The following is a 15,722-nucleotide window of genomic DNA, read 5'->3' on the forward strand; positions in this document are numbered from 1 at the left end:
GTTTCCTCGTTAAACCTTGTCTCTTGCAAACAGCTCCCTCGGCATGCTTCCTGGTGTGCAGTTGAGAGTAGGGGATAAATGGCTGGATGTTTGCTCGAGGGAAAAGCTCTGTGCACACGTGTGTTGTATGTGTATTGTTTAGCGAGAAGTCTGTTCAGGTGGAGTAGCATTTCAACACAGCTGCCTCCCGCAACACAGACAACAGCTTGCTGTGGTACAGTTTACAACCAATACTGTCAATTGTATGTTTTGCCCCACAGGTTTCAATGGATCTCCTTGATTTATCACACAACATCCAAGAAGGAAAGATAATTAAGACTGCATGTTTGGTCTGTGTTAATGTGACGGTTCATAATTACACCTGACAAAATGACTACCCAGGCAGTATTCAGGATGACAACTCAAGTGTGGGGCGGAAACCCCAAGGCAGTAGAACTTCCACAACAGTGAAATATATGCATTTCATATAATTAAAACACAGTTTTACTGCTCACTGTTTGCTTTTCGTAAGACTCGGCATAATTCTGTAGAAAATGCTGCAGCGAGGCCATTAGTGAATCTTCAAATTCACAGCCCTGATTCACAAGACGCTTTGTACCTTTGGATAATTAAGTGCAACTGGCTAACATCAAGCAACACAAACATGACCTCAGGTCTTGCTCTACAAATAAGACCGTTTTACTGGCAGAAAGAGAAGGCCGCACAAACTACACACACACACTCTTTGCATCTCCTCTTCACTGCTGTTTGCACATATGACCGCTCAGAGATGAGAAGCAGACAGCTCCGTCTTTCCTCCTGTGGTTACTACCTGGATCAGACTCCCAGAACATGGACGGTTTTTCCCAGTGACCCAGTCATAAAAGGTTCTGTTAAAAACAGAGATCAACATTTTGTGAATTAATTCAATTCCTAAAGCAGGCTTCCTCACCCTCGGCCCTCCAGATGTTTTGAGACTACAATTCCCAGCATCCCTGACCACTGGTCCTGCTAGCTAGGGATCATGGGAGTTGTAGGCCAAAATATATCTGGAGGGCTGAGGGTGAGGAAGCCTGTCCTAAAGCTTCATGTTGCAAATGATATTTGAACTGCTTAAAAATAGACTAGAAGCTTCTCAGGTCAGAGATTTTGTGTCCAACACTCCTCCTAATGCATTGCATACTGCAATTCTACACATGTTACCCAGAAGTAAATCCAATGTTCAAAGGAGCTGACTCCCTAGCAAGTGCTTAGGACTACAGTCCTAACCTTGTCATTTTACAATATTCAACACCTATCTATTCTTTATTCTCCCAGTGTGGTGAGAGCCAGTGTGGTGTAGTGGTTAAGAGCGTTAGACTCGTAATATGGGGAACTGGGTTCGCGTCTCCGCTCCTCCACATGCTGGGTGACATTGGGCTAGTCACACTTCTCTGAAGTCTCTCAGCCCCACTCACCTCACAGAGTGTTTGTTGTGGGGGAGGAAGGGAAAGGAGAATGTTAGCCACTTTGAGACTCCTTCGGGTAGTGAAAAGCGGGATATCAAATCCAAACTCCTCCTCCTCCTCTTCTTCTTCTTCTTCTTCTTCTCCCTTACACATTTATATCCCACATTTCTTCTGCCACGGAACCCACCTGAGGCCCTACCAAGCCCAGACCTGCTTTACCTCAGCATGAAGTTGCTCTTAAGACTAGCCTGGTAAACTGAGTAACTTATATTTATTTTAATTTGTTATTTCTGCTGCAAGGAAGCAAGCCATTATTATTCCCCTTCGAAGCTTGCTTCAGGATGCTTCAGTTGGGTACTGAGTCCACCCTAAGTACCACTACTGTCACCCGGAGGCACAAATGGCCTCGAAGGCTCAGAGTGCCTTCCACCAACTTCGGCTGGGACCTACCTGGACAGGGACAGCCTAGCTGCTGTTGTCTACAGTCTGGTAAACTCTAAGTTAGATTACTGCAAAGCGTTCTACATGGGGCCACCTCTGAAGGCAGCCAAACAGGTTCTTGATTCGTGCTGCCAAGGGTGGATTTTATTTAAATCAAATCTATTTAAATCATGATTTAAATCAAATCAATTTAAATCAAATCGATTTAAATCACTAGTCAGTAAGGCTTGATTTAAATCTCTCTCTTTTTTTACAGAAAGACTCATTCTTGATGGTATAATCTTAATATTTACAACCTGATGAAGGTATAATTTTTGGAATAATAAATTTTCAGAGTAGTTTTTAGTTATATCAAAAATTACTGATTTGGTTATACTATTAGAAATACATAAGACAGATGATTATGAAATTATTGTGAGGTTTAGTAAGTTAACTGTTTAAATTTGGAAAAAATTTCTGCTATACTTTATGGGAAGGGGAAAAATAATCATTTCCTTAATAATAATTTAAACAATTCATTTAACTAAAGCAATAACATTATAACAACTTAGATTGAGTTTTAGCACACATGAAAAACTTAAAAGAACTCCTTATTTCCTGATGAATAGCCTTTGGACTATAATGTAATCTTTAGAAAGATTTTGCCTCCAAAAGCATTTTATTTTAAAAATCCAATTTAAATTTTTTAAAAAATCCGATTTTTTTTTAATCATTAATTTTTATCCACCCTGATGCTGCCTATGCATAGGCCATAAAGCTGATTTTGAGCTGATCTGGCATCCATCAATTCCCACAACCCATACTTTCAGAATCGTTCTCCCAAGCCATGTTCAGCCACTTCCACTTCACAGAAGGGCATTTAACTTCCAGCGACGGAGGATCTGCGCTCCAGAATTTGAAGACACAGGTGATTAAACAGCAGCACCCTAAAGCAGCAGCTGTTGAGAAAGGAAGCCTCTCTGTTTACTCACTCGGCAATGAAATCTAACGGTGTCCAGGAGCTGACATCCGCATCAGGCATAGATTTCCTGTTCATTGGAGTATCCAAGGTAACCCTGGGGGGCAAAGAAAGATAAGCTCTACAGTTGTACATCTGATAAATACTGCCTGCGTTTCTTCTCCGTCACAACGCACGCAGAACGTTGAGGACAGTGGAAGACGGAGACTGCTCTTTTTATTAAGACCTCGCCTTCTCGGTGACTATACTGAAACGGACTGCGCACCTTTGAGCAATAGGAATTTCTCACTTGCATGCAAGCATCTATTATCCAGAGGCAAAATGACGTCTCACACAAATGGTGGCTGGGAAAAGATTAGGCACTTCTTCCAACTGCTCCTGTGCATAACATTATGTATAGTGGACGCGGGTGTCGCTGTGGGTTAAATCACAGAGCCTAGGGCTTGCCGATCAGAAGGTCGGCGGTTTGAATCCCCGCAACGGGGTGAGCTCCCGTTGCTCGGTCCCTGCTCCTTCCCACCTAGCAGTTCGAAAGCACGAAGTGCAAGTAGATAAATAGGTACCGCTCCGGCGGGAAGGTAAACGGTGTTTCCGCCCGCTGTTCTGGTTCACCAGAAGCGGCTTAGTCATGCTGGCCACATGACCCGGAAGCTGTACACCGGGTCCCTCGGCCAGTAAAGCAAGATGAGCGCCACAACCCCAGAGTCGTCCGTGACTGGACTTAATGGTCAGGGGTCCCTTATGTACAGAAGCGCTGCCTCCGGATACAGACTTTTCATGGTAAGTACAGACCCCCGGGACGAATTAAGTTCGTATCCGGAGGGTCCACTGTATTTCCAAAACTGCTTTGCCGCATCCCATCTAGGACTGTCTCTCACATGCATGCTTGTTACATGCAGTTTGACCGTCAGTATCTTGTAATTGCCACATAAATACACCATGGCTGCGGTCCTCAAACAGATGCCCAGGAATAGGTGCCACTGGTTTCAGGTGCTAATTAAATACTGTTTTCAAAGGAAAGCATCAGACTGAAACTTCAACCTTATTCTGATAGCAGCAACATACATACTCTAAAAAGTGCATTTTGACTAATGACCACCCAGGTATGAACAGAATTAGCACCTGCATTCATGGCCCGATAATCAGGACACAAGAATTAGGGCTGCAATCTGACCCATCCTTACATAATAACATGGTTGCCTAAAGCCCTGTGAAGTGTTCCAAGATTCGAAGCAGGACTTCCCAATCTGTAATTTGGTCCCATAGCAACTATACCACTCAAATTATAAATTAATGCAAAACAACAAAAGAGAAAGAGAGGGAGAGATACAGAGAGAGAAATCCAACACGTTCAAATTAAAAGTATTTGCTTTCAGCAGGGGGAAATTTAATGTTAATGAAATGTAAAAGTTAAATGGCATGAATCCATCCCTTGTCCATGATTCTCAAGCAATTGCAATTTCGAGTTGCCAGGCCAAGAGTTCACGTAGACCACAAGCCACTGATTTCAGAGGCTGCTTCTTCAACGTGGCACAAACTGGGCAAATGAAAAAAACCTAAAGCAGAGGGTGCTGTGGGGATTAAAATTCCACCACTTACGGGAGAATGGCAACTGCAGCAGACCCCGGTGGCAACCCACTGTTTGTACCCGAGAGGCTCTGGCAAAGCTGGTGGACTGCTCCTTTGGCCATGCCATAACCTATCATTCCTAAAAGAAAAGGAAGAAAACATCAGCTTTGTGCAACAAAAGGGTTCGGAAGCAGAACTGTTTGAACGAGACACCAAGATATTGTCACCGTTTCACAGTACATCAGGAGAATAAACCCAAACTTTTCTGGCTTCTGGAAGGGAGCCGTCTAAATGTGGTACAATTTTGAGGATCCATCCCAGCAGTCCACTGTTTTCGGAAGCCGCAGTGTGCATACATGGGCACCTCTATGAGCAGTGGGACACTAGTGGCTGGCTCAGCTGTAATTTTGCAACAAGGAAGTCAGCCAAGTCACAGTGGGAGCGAGACCTAGTTGCCACTGAAGCCCCAAAAGTCTCTGTCCCGGGACTGTACCACTTCAGACAGCTACGGGTGGGGGGGGGCTGTCAGGGATTGTTGGTAGGGGAACGAGGCTCCTGACTCAAAACTTTCCAGGGTTCAGGAAAACAGTGACACAAACAAGCAGCAAGTCTATAATCAGAGCTATGTGACTGAAAAGGGCCATCCAGTTTATTAGAACCAACACCCTCCGATAAAGGAACTGAAGGGGACAAATTACACGGCATCCCAACAAACAGAGATGCAATAATATAGTTCCCAACTATCCGTATTTGTATCTCAGCAGAGAGCCACAGATCTTCACAACTTTCGTCAAAGCATTTATCGTGATGGTCTACTGAAAAGGTTTGCCTCTGGAAACTCTCAGCGGTCTCCAATAGCCACTTGCCTTCAGATATGCCAACTATGGTAAACAGGGGCAACATGAGTCGTGCCTGTAGATTGTAGGGTTGCCTTAATTTTTTTTTATTCCCTGCCCATAAACATCCAGCATGTCAGGGAAAGGGCTGGTTTAGACCCCCTTCTTTGCAGGATAGTTTTTTTTTTTTATCTGCAAGTTTTCCTTGCAGGTGTGGGCTTGGTAGGAAGGAACATCCCATAATGCTGGCCCTCACATGCACCCAGACACAAGTTTACTACTTTAAAGAGAGGTTCCCATTGAAGCCCACCTGTTTACCTTCTTTCCCCACTTTTCATTATACAGTGGTACCTTGCTAGACGAATGCCTCGCTAGACAAAAAACTCGCTAGACGAAAGGCATTCGCTAGCGAAAGAGAGACTCGCAAGACGAATTTCCCTATGGCCGCGACTCGCAAAACGAAAACGTTTTGCACTTTCCCCCCCTTTTCTTCATAAAGCCGCGCTTCCTCCGACCGTGCCTCGCAAGACGAAATTTCCGCTATACGACGGCACTCGCGGAACGAATTAATTTCCTCTTGCGAGGCACCGCTGTATGTACAACAAATTGTCAATCCCAGCCGTACCATTTCCAGTGGCAGGTGGTCAGGTTTCCATTCCCTACACTCTGCCACTTGTGACGATTGCCAAAAAGCAGAATAAATTAAGCAAACCTGTTCAGTTTACATAATTTATTCAGGTCACAGAATTCATCGTTTCCATGTGGAATTTGGATTCCATGGTTAGAAGTTTGATTTTAAATGCAGAGTTACACAGATGACTAACATCCAACATACTCAGAACAGACTGATTTATATCTATAGACTAAAGTTCATTGATTTCAGTGGGTCTGCTCAGATTATACCTGGCAGTGAATATCGTCCACTTTCCACACTCTTTTCTGTGTCAATAGTTACGAAACGGACCAGGAACATTCGTAACTATTGACAGAGGGTTGAAGGTCATCAGTCTTTGAAGAAGGCAGGTTAAAGGTAGGATCCATTGTAAACAAGCAGAGCTGCCACTTATTCTGAAGAAATAAAACAGCAGCCTAGATTTACTGTCTCACACAACTTAGAAATAACAGTGTGTTTATGAGCCATGTGCTTTTTCACCCCGCAAATTTCTCTAGATTGTGGCTCTCAAGCGTGGGTCCCCTTACAGGCGTCAAAATGCCCTCTGAAAAGACCTTAACAGTAGTCAACAGAAACATTGCAGGACAAGAGAATTTGAAAGACCCCGGGTTGGTTTTTGCTCAAATGGGAATAATTGACACCACAAAGAATACTGGCAAAACACACCACAATATTTTACCTGGAGTTCCAGCTAATGCTGCTTTGGCCCCTGTTAGGGTCAACAAGCCCCCTTCCTTCAGGTGCTTGGTGGCCAAATGGCTAGAGATCGTTGACGTCCAAACACTTTGTTTCCACATCAGGTCAGTATTTTTGTATAAAGCTGGTGAGCAGAGAAAAGCCAGGGCACATTAGGCATCAAGACAGAACCAGCATGAGCTATTCCTTGCTCAAAACTGCAAATCTCCCTTAGTTTGTCAGATTTCAGATCCTTGTTTTGAATTCCTTGTTTTGCAGCAGAAACTAATAAACAACAACCACCCTACCCACTTCAAAGTTATCTTCTGAGGGCAAGATCTTCACTGGTCACCTTTTGTATTCTTTTCACTATATGCTTAAAACCCGGTGACTTGAGAGACCTATCAACAACCTCAGATATGCTGATGATACAACCTTGATGGCAGAAAGTGAGGAGGAATTAAAGAACCTTTTAATGAGGGTGAAAGAGGAGAGCGCAAAATATGGTCTGAAGCTCAACATCAAAAAAACTAAGATCATGGCCACTGGTCCCATCACCTCCTGGCAAATAGAAGGGGAAGAAATGGAGGCAGTGAGAGACTTCCCTTTCTTGGGCTCCATGATCACTGCCAGATGGTGACAGCAGTCACGAAATTAGAAGACGCCTGCTTCTTGGGAGAAAAGCAATGACAAACCTAGACAGCATCTTAAAAAGCAAAGACATCACCTTGCCGACAAAGGTCCGTATAGTTAAAGCTATGGTTTTCCCAGTAGTAATGTACGGAAGTGAGAGCTGGACCATAAAGAAGGCTGATCGCCGAAGAATTGATGCTTTTGAATTATGGTGCTGGAGGAGACTCTTGAGAGTCCCATGGACTGCAAGAAGATCAAACCTATCCATTCTCAAAGAAATCAGCCCTGAGTGCTCACTAGAAGGACAGATGCTGAAGCTGAGGCTCCAATACTTTGGCCACCTCATGAGAAGACTCCCTAGAAAAGACCCTGATGTTGGGAAAGATGGAGGGCACAAGGAGAAGGGGACGACAGAGGATGAGATGGTTGGACAGTGTTCTCGAAGCTACTAACATGATTTTGGCCAAACTGCGAGAGGCAGTGAAGGATAGGCGTGCCTGGCGTGCTCTGGTCCATGGGGTCACGAAGAGTCGGACACGACTGAATGACTGAACAACAACAACAACAACAAATCCCTGAGGAATCTTGGTAATAATAATAATAATAATAATAATAATAATAATAATAATAATGTTATTTCTACCCCGCCCATCTGGCTGGGTTTCCCCAGCCACTTTGGGCGGCTTCTAACAGAATGTTAAAAACACAATAATCCATCCAACATTAAAAACTTTCCTAAACAGGGTTGCCTTCAGATGTCTTCTAAAAGTCAGATAGTTATTTATTTCCTTGACATCTGATGGGAGGGCATTCCACAGGGTTGGCCCTCTGCCTCGTTCCCTGCAATCTCACTTCTCACAGTGAGGGAACCGCCAGAAGGCCGGACCTCAGTGTCTGAGCAATGGCAGTGGAAATGCTCCTTCAGGTATACCGGTTGGTTTCTTGTTCTCTCTAATTGTTCTCTCTTGTTTCATTATATTCTTGCATTGGTTTATATTGTAACAATATGGTGAAAGGAGTACGATGATGTTGTGTAAGGTGAGCTTCCCAGATGAAAGACTCCAAATTAGCCAGAGAAGGCTCTGGTTTGAGTCCTCCTGAATCTAAAAAAACAGGGGGCCCAACACACAGCTCCCACTTCCCAAAGAGAAAGGGAAAGAATGTGTAGCAATGTTCTGCTCTATACTTGCCCAGCTCGAACTACATGTTTCTGGTCCAGCAAACCATGGTTTGCTGAAGCAGAAGTGAGCAATGATCTTAAGTGCTTCCTGCTCTCTTAAATCTACTCCTCTTGCACACCTGGCTTCAGAGGAGATTTCCTGGTTTGCTAGATGAATGGCATCCGAACTGTGGTTTAAGAACTCCCTACAAACAAGATCAGAATGTGTTTGGCAAATCCTACCTGGCATGGAGCACACAGACCACAATTGCCTGGTTGGGACGTCACAGGGAACCTGTGGCTTATCAAACTGGGAGGTCTTCTCTGAAGACAAGCATGGAAGAAAAGGGGAGGAGGATGTTTTCAAACTTACATGTGAGAGCCAGTTTGGTGTAGTGGTTAGGAGCGGCAGACTCGTAATCTGGGGAACCGGGTTCGTGTCTGCACTCCTCCACATGCAGCTGCTGGGTGACCTTGGGCTAGTCACACTTCTCTGAAGTCTCTCAGCCCCACTCACCTCACAGAGTGTTTGTTGTGGGGGAGGAAGGGAAAGGAGAATGTTAGCCGCTTTGAGACTCCTTCGGGTAGTAAAAAGCGGGATATCAAATCCAAAACTCTTCTTCTTCTCTTCTTCTCCAAAAACCAATACTTTGTTGGAGCAGGAAAATTATGCTTTGAACGCTTTTAGACACAAACCATCTCAGAAATATTACACTCCTAATTGAGACGTATGGAGCTGTTTAGGATCAGTTAGTTCTTTGAGGAATAGTCTCCTATTCTAATATGTTTCTAATATGTAAGTGCGAAAGTCTGTCCTGAAGTCTTTTATAATCACTGGAAAGTGCTTTGTAGTACCACGCAAAAACCTGGGTTTGATTTTAGAAACCATTAACTCTTTCCCTGGAATTTAATGGAATCAACCGCCAAACCACTAAAAAAACAGATTGTTTTCCAATGGTCTCTCTAAATGCCAGACATAACTGGGTTGTAGAATGTGCAGAACTTATGTTGCGAGACTCTGTGAAGCAGTATTTTCACCAGAAGTTTCTTTTATTTTGCAAATATAGTACAGGCAACCCCCGTTTTGCATGGGTTCAAAGCAGGAGCGGCTGTGCATGCGTGGGTTGTTTCTGGACCCGGAACGGGACAGAATGGAGCAGGGCGGGCTTATGCACGCTCCGCCAAAACGTGCAATGACCAGGAATGCAACCCCTGCACAAATCATTCTTAAAGACACGGCAAACAGGATTTTATTCACTTTAGGATCACTGGCAGGGTTAAGGCCTGGTTCAACAGAAGCCTAGTTCTTCATTTGAAGCAGCTCCTGGCCACAGCTGGTCTATTTGCTTTAAAGCCCACAATGCAGAATGCATCCCCTTTGGATGGAGAAAAGCCAACCTCCGACCTAGTGCAACAACAACGGACAAGGTAGAATCCACTCAATTACTTCCTCCACGTGGAGGATTTTAAAGCCTTTTAACTGGGCTTTAGCAGCACAACCCTACATTCCCCTAAAAAAGCTGGTGACTGGGTGGTGGCTAGGACTCTGCTTGGATTTTTCTCGGCCAGGCTCTAGCAGCAAAAGGAGAACCAGGGGGGTGGCAGGACCCCTCCATGCCAGAGGTCCCATGCTACGGCCAAGTGGGTGGTAAGCTCTCCCCGGCAGTTCTTCCACTGGCAGTAACGTGCGAAATAGGGCCGTCTGGCCGCGTTTCTCAAATTTGGGTCTCCAGAAGTTGGATTACAACTCCCATCATCCCTAGCCAGCAGGACCAGTGGTGAGGGATGATGGGAGTTGTAGTCCAACAACTTCTGGAGACCCACGTTTGAGAAACACTGGTAGGGTGTTGGTGGTTTTGGGATCACTGGATACAAAGCCTGGAGATGAGGTGCTGGGGGAAAAACCACCTTCTGAAAAATCAACAAGGGTCGGTTTTGCATTTGGCTACAGCCACCTGGAGGGACCCAGGTGGCGCTGTGGGTTAAACCACAGAGCCTAGGACTTGCTGATCAGAAGGTCGGCGGTTCGAATCCCTGCAATGATGGGGTGAGCTTTCGTTGCTCGGTCCCAGCTCCTGCCCACCTAGCAGTTCGAAAGCACGTCAAAGTGCAAGTAGATAAATAGGGACTGCTCCAGTGGGAAGGTAAACGGTGTTTCCGTGTGCTGCTCTGGTCTGCCAGAAGTGGCTTTGTCATGCTGGCCACATGACCCGGAAGCTGTCTGCAGACAAACGCCGGCTCCCTCGGCCTATAGAGCGAGATGAGAGCCACAACCCCAGAGTCGGACACGACTGGACCCGATGGTCAGGGGTCCCTTTACCTTTACCTTACAGCCACCTGGGCATCCTTGGCTTAAAACATCATAAAATGAATGCAGGAAAGTGACCCTCAGCAAGATACCAACTGCTTAACAATTTAACAAACTTCCATCAGGTTTCAATATTGGTTGGACACAGCTGCTATACTCGATCTTCCGATCACACACGAAAAGGAAAGAAGCCATTCTGAAAACTCTGATTATAAGACAAAGAAGAAATTATTTCTTCTACGGCATTCACAGGTTTGTTGCTTACATTTTGCTTTTGCACTGCCTCCAGCCCATCCACCGGCGACACAAAGTATAGCATCGACTTTTTCTTCGCCCAGGAGTTTTCCAACATCTTCTGTCACCTTTAAATATTTGAAGACAAAGAAGTAGGTTGGGGGGGGGGGTGTCAGTTCCAAAAGAAAAACCTCAAATTTGTATACGCCCAAATCTCAAAATTTCTATTTTCTCAGACCTACAACTAATACAGGAATTGAAGCAAGGTGGGGAACGAGTGCCTGAAGTGATGGCTGTGGGGCGTGGGGAGTGGGAGCTGAACTCCCCTCAACTGTGTGCTACTTTTCATGTAAGAAATAGGATTCATCCGCATTAGGATTTGAGCAAGGCAGGCGAATCAACAAACACACACACACAACCACCTCTTGTCATGTCAAGTTTAAACTTCAGAACCAGGCTTTAGAAATCAGGGAAAGTATATATAATGGAATATAATGGAACTAGCCTTAATATAAGCCAGTGCTTGCCAGGACTAAATCCCAAATCCTGAAATCTGTTCCAAGCAAATCAGAAGTAATAGACTCCTCTTTTTAGAACGGAACCAATAAATATGGAGGAAGGAAGAAGAAGCGACAGAAAAACAAGCATGGGAATTGACGTAGGTGTGCTAAGATCACCAGACCGTTTTATCTTAACATGCATTTAAAACGATATACCTAGAGATGTGAAGGCCCAGAAAAAACCCGGGGAATTTTTTTGGGGGGGGGGAACTGTTTTTTTCTGGGTTTTTTTCCTGAAGCCTTTTCTTTTTTGTTTTCCCCCGAAAAATTGTTTCAATCCGACCAAACATTCAGTTTTTAGAAGTCCATAATAACTGTGATAATGACAGACACAACAGAGTAGATGCAGAAGCAGAGACTGAAACTGATACTGATCATTGCAGCTCAGAAAATGATTCTGATTAAATTTCATGCCCATTCACTGAAATTTAGTCCCACTTCCTTCTTCAGTTCTTTTTATGAGAATGCTTTTTTAAATACTGTGGAGAGGAAATATGAATATTTGTTACTTCTGGATTTTTAAACATTGTTTTTTGGAGTTTTTTGTTCTTGTTGTTCCACATAAACTAGTAAACAGCTCAGGAGATTGTTGCTCCCATTTGTTACAAATACAAATAAATATTCTTTTAAAAGTAAATTCTGTTTGTAATAATTGTTTGGATACACTGTATTTTTAATATGCTAGTTGTGATCATTTTATCCCCATTAAAATTGTCCATAGTTATATTTTATGTTTCTAAAGAAACAGAATGACTTTCAATCTGGAAACGAAAAAAGAAGCACTAATGTAGCATTTTTTTCAATTTTTCCGAAAATTTCCGTTTTTTTCTGGGGGGAAAACAAGGTTTTTTTTCTGAGCTTCAAAATTTCCAGAAATTTTACATCTCTAGATATACCGCAAAATATATCAATGATATCCCTCTCACACACACATTCATGCTATTCAGCGCCTTTTGGCTTGAGTTTGTTATCACACAACTCAGGCAGACCTTTAAAAGGGATAGCCAGCATCTTGAGCCAAGATGTTGCCACCTAAATGTTCCCCAGAGGTACAGTTATTACATCCCTGCCCTAATGTTGGCAGCTGAACCTTTAACAACTGCAAGACAGGCAGAAATTAAAGTCAGTATGGCGCCTCCTAGTGATGGGGCAAATGGAATAAAATGCACCTACTGAATTTCCTGCCTTTCATAAAGCCGATGGAAGTGAAGAAACAGTCGGAAAGTCTTTCCAGAGAGGAAAGAACTTTTCACACACAAACAGGATCTTATTTTAGGCAACTGCTATTATTTTGCAACCCAGAAGCTGCCCCGACATCTTTCTGCTTTCATTTTGATTGCTTCCCACAATAACATAGGAGCAAGACACAAACGTTACCTGATCTGCTTGTTCAACGAAGGAATCGCTCATTTTCACAACAACATTGGCACTCGCTTCATCGTTTTCTCCCAAGTCAATGCTGGCCACCCACTGATTTAAAAAAACAAAAAAAGCAAGATTCCTTCCATTCTCAATTAAAAAAGCAATTTACTTATTTTGTGCTTTTGTCTTTTACACCAGAAAACAAAAGTATTTCCTAAAACCGTTTCAAAGGGAAACAGGGAGGAGTGTCAATTATTTCACTGCAGATTTATTTCAGTATATGTTGCACGTACTTTGCGCACTTCCTTATACCTCTCAGGCTCAAGCCCAAAAGGACAGCTCCCCCCCCCCTATTTCGAAAGACCCCTTTGTTTCTTTCCATTTCTTGGCAAGTATTGCAAGTGTCCCCTCGCGATTCCTTAACGCGCAGCGGAAAACTGCTGTTTCGGGGGATGATGCGGGGATGCGCGGGGATAAGAAACGCTAGCTGCGCCCTACAACCTGCAGCTTCGTCTACCGGGAGCTTAAAAAAAAAAAAAAAACCTTTAAGGAAAGGGACAGGACCAAGGGCCGCCGGGCAAGTCCGTAGCAGAGCGAGCGGCAGCTGCGATGCGCAACCCGCGCGCCTCCTTTTGCAGTGAGGCGGGTGGAGCTCTTTGCGCCCAAGCGCACGCGTTGCGCCTGGAAGGCCGGAGAATGCAAAGCAAGGGGTTAGGGTTGGAAACGGCGCTCCGTGCAGATGCAGCCGATCTGCAGAAACGCCAAGAGCGCCTTGGCTTGGCCCCACCCGCCTCGGTTCGTCCCCACGGGGCTGCTGCCCTTACCCAGTTCTTCCCTCGGAAGTAGCGCACGCACTGGGAGCCCAGGGCGCCCCGGCCGCCATACACGAGGACCCGGCGCGCTTCCGCCGCCGCCATCGCTCAGCCTCGCCTGTAGCAGCCGCCTTTCGCCTCCGGCTCGGGATCGGCGAGCGGCCGCAAACGCTCCGCCTTCCCAAGAAGGAAAGATCTTGCGCGGAGGAGGAGAGAGCGCGAAGCGCCTCCCTCGCTGCTGCGCCTATGGGTGGCCCATGCGCCCCCTGCCCTGGGAGCTGGGAGCAGGGTTTTCCCGAAGGAAAGAGCTGCATTTGTTTGGAAAGGGCAAACAAACAAAAAAAGGGATAACCGCATAGGAACGGCTAGGATAACCGTAAATGAGCTCAGAAGTGTAATAATGTAGCAATATTTCCTTAAACTGATGCGACTCTTTTTTGTGTGTGTCACTGTGGAACCCACACAGTTACTGATTGATTGATTGTGTGACTGCACTACATTGTTTATTGTCAGGGCCGGATTTAGGTTTGATGAGTTCCTAAGCTACTGAAGGTAATGAGGCCCCTTATATGTCCAGCTGCCCTTTGTCAACAACAAATTGTCACTGTTTTTTTGTGTTGAATATATGCTCTATAATAGCAGGGGTGGCCAACTTCCAAGGGACTGCGAACTACTCACAGAGTTAAAAACTGGCAGTGATCTACTCCCTTTTGGGGGTTTCAGGTCAAAGTTGTTGAGCTTCTTTAGGGAGGAGGAAAGCAACATTGAGCTTTTTTAAGGCAGGAAAGCCCTATTTTGATGGTTCAGGTCATTTTAGGGGTGCAGGGCAAAGACGTTGAGGGTTTTTTTCGGGGAGCCAGAGTTTTTTAGCTTCTTCGGGGGCAGCCACTGATCTACCGGTGATTTACCACAGACGTCCAGTGATCTACCGGTAGATCACGATCTACCTGTTGGACATACCTGCTCTATAGTAAATTATGGACCTAATAGGTATCTAAAGCCATTTGCACATGCACAATGTAGGCACCCTATACTGTACATAGAAATTAGCAAACCAGTGATATTTTAGGGAGCAGGCTAGCAGGCAGGGCCCATTACTTATATCATAGGAGCCTACACAACACAAAACACTCTTGCTGTATGTAGGTTTTATTTTATTTGTTTTTTATCTTATATTTTGGAAACGTACATCCAGTTTTTTCCCCCTTTAATTTTTTTGGGGGCCCCCCAAGAGAGTGGGGCCATAGCTTGTTTAGCTTATACGCCGAAGAATTGATGCTTTTGAATTATGGTGCTGGAGAACAATCTTGATAGTCCCATGGACTGCAAGAAGCCTATCCATTCTTAAGGAATGGAAACCTATCCATTCTTAAGGAAAACAAAATAAAAAATAAAAAAAATCCTTCCAGTAGCACCTTAGAGACCAACTGAGTTTGTTCTTGGTATGAGCTTTTGTGTGCATGCACACTTCTTCAGATACCTTAAGGAAATCAGCCCTGAGTGCTCACTGGAAGGACAGACCCTGAAGCTGAGGCTCCAATACTTTGGCCACCTCATGAGAATAGAAGACTCCCTGGAAAAGACCCTGATGTTGGGAAAGATGGAGGGCACAAGGAGAAGGGGACGACAGAGGATGAGATGGTTGGACAGTGTTCTTGAACATGAGTCTGACCAAACTGCAGGAGGCAGTGGAAGGCAGGAGTGCCTGGTGTGCTCTGCTCCATGGGGTCGCGAAGAGTCGGACACGACTAAACAACAACAACAACAACAAAATCCAGCACTGTTTATTGCTTTTCATTTTATGGATCAGTGGCCTCGTTAGATAGTAAAATTCATGTTAAATTGCTGTTTTAGGGGTTTTTAAAAGTCTGGAACAGATGAATCCATTTTGCATTACTTTCTGTGGGAAAGCGTGCCTTGGTTTTGGAACGCTTTGGTTTTGGAACGGATTAAGTTTGAGAACCAAGGTACCACTGTACTTCTAGAAGATGTGTATGCTGGAGCAGACAATCCCTCAGGCTGATAATGTGCTAGCAGAGCAGCACTGTTTCCCCAACAGCAACACTGCACACTTG

General features: G+C 44.7%; 1 protein-coding gene across 1 annotated transcript; it reads right to left on the minus strand.

Annotated features, from left to right (window-relative positions):
* Nucleotides 1-254: 254 nt before the first annotated feature.
* Nucleotides 255-13,802, minus strand: QDPR (quinoid dihydropteridine reductase). Its single transcript, XM_033160523.1, has 7 exons — nucleotides 13,660-13,802; nucleotides 12,851-12,943; nucleotides 10,945-11,041; nucleotides 6,584-6,724; nucleotides 4,426-4,534; nucleotides 2,840-2,923; nucleotides 255-869 (listed from the first exon to the last, which is right to left on the minus strand). The coding sequence occupies exons 1-7, from the start codon at nucleotides 13,750-13,752 to the stop codon at nucleotides 764-766; spliced, it is 723 nt and encodes a 240-aa protein (XP_033016414.1). The 5' UTR covers nucleotides 13,753-13,802; the 3' UTR covers nucleotides 255-763.
* Between the last annotated feature and the right edge of the window lie 1,920 nt (nucleotides 13,803-15,722).

This window comes from Lacerta agilis, chromosome 9, assembly GCF_009819535.1.
Source record: "Lacerta agilis isolate rLacAgi1 chromosome 9, rLacAgi1.pri, whole genome shotgun sequence".
Lineage (NCBI taxonomy): Eukaryota > Metazoa > Chordata > Lepidosauria > Squamata > Lacertidae > Lacerta > Lacerta agilis.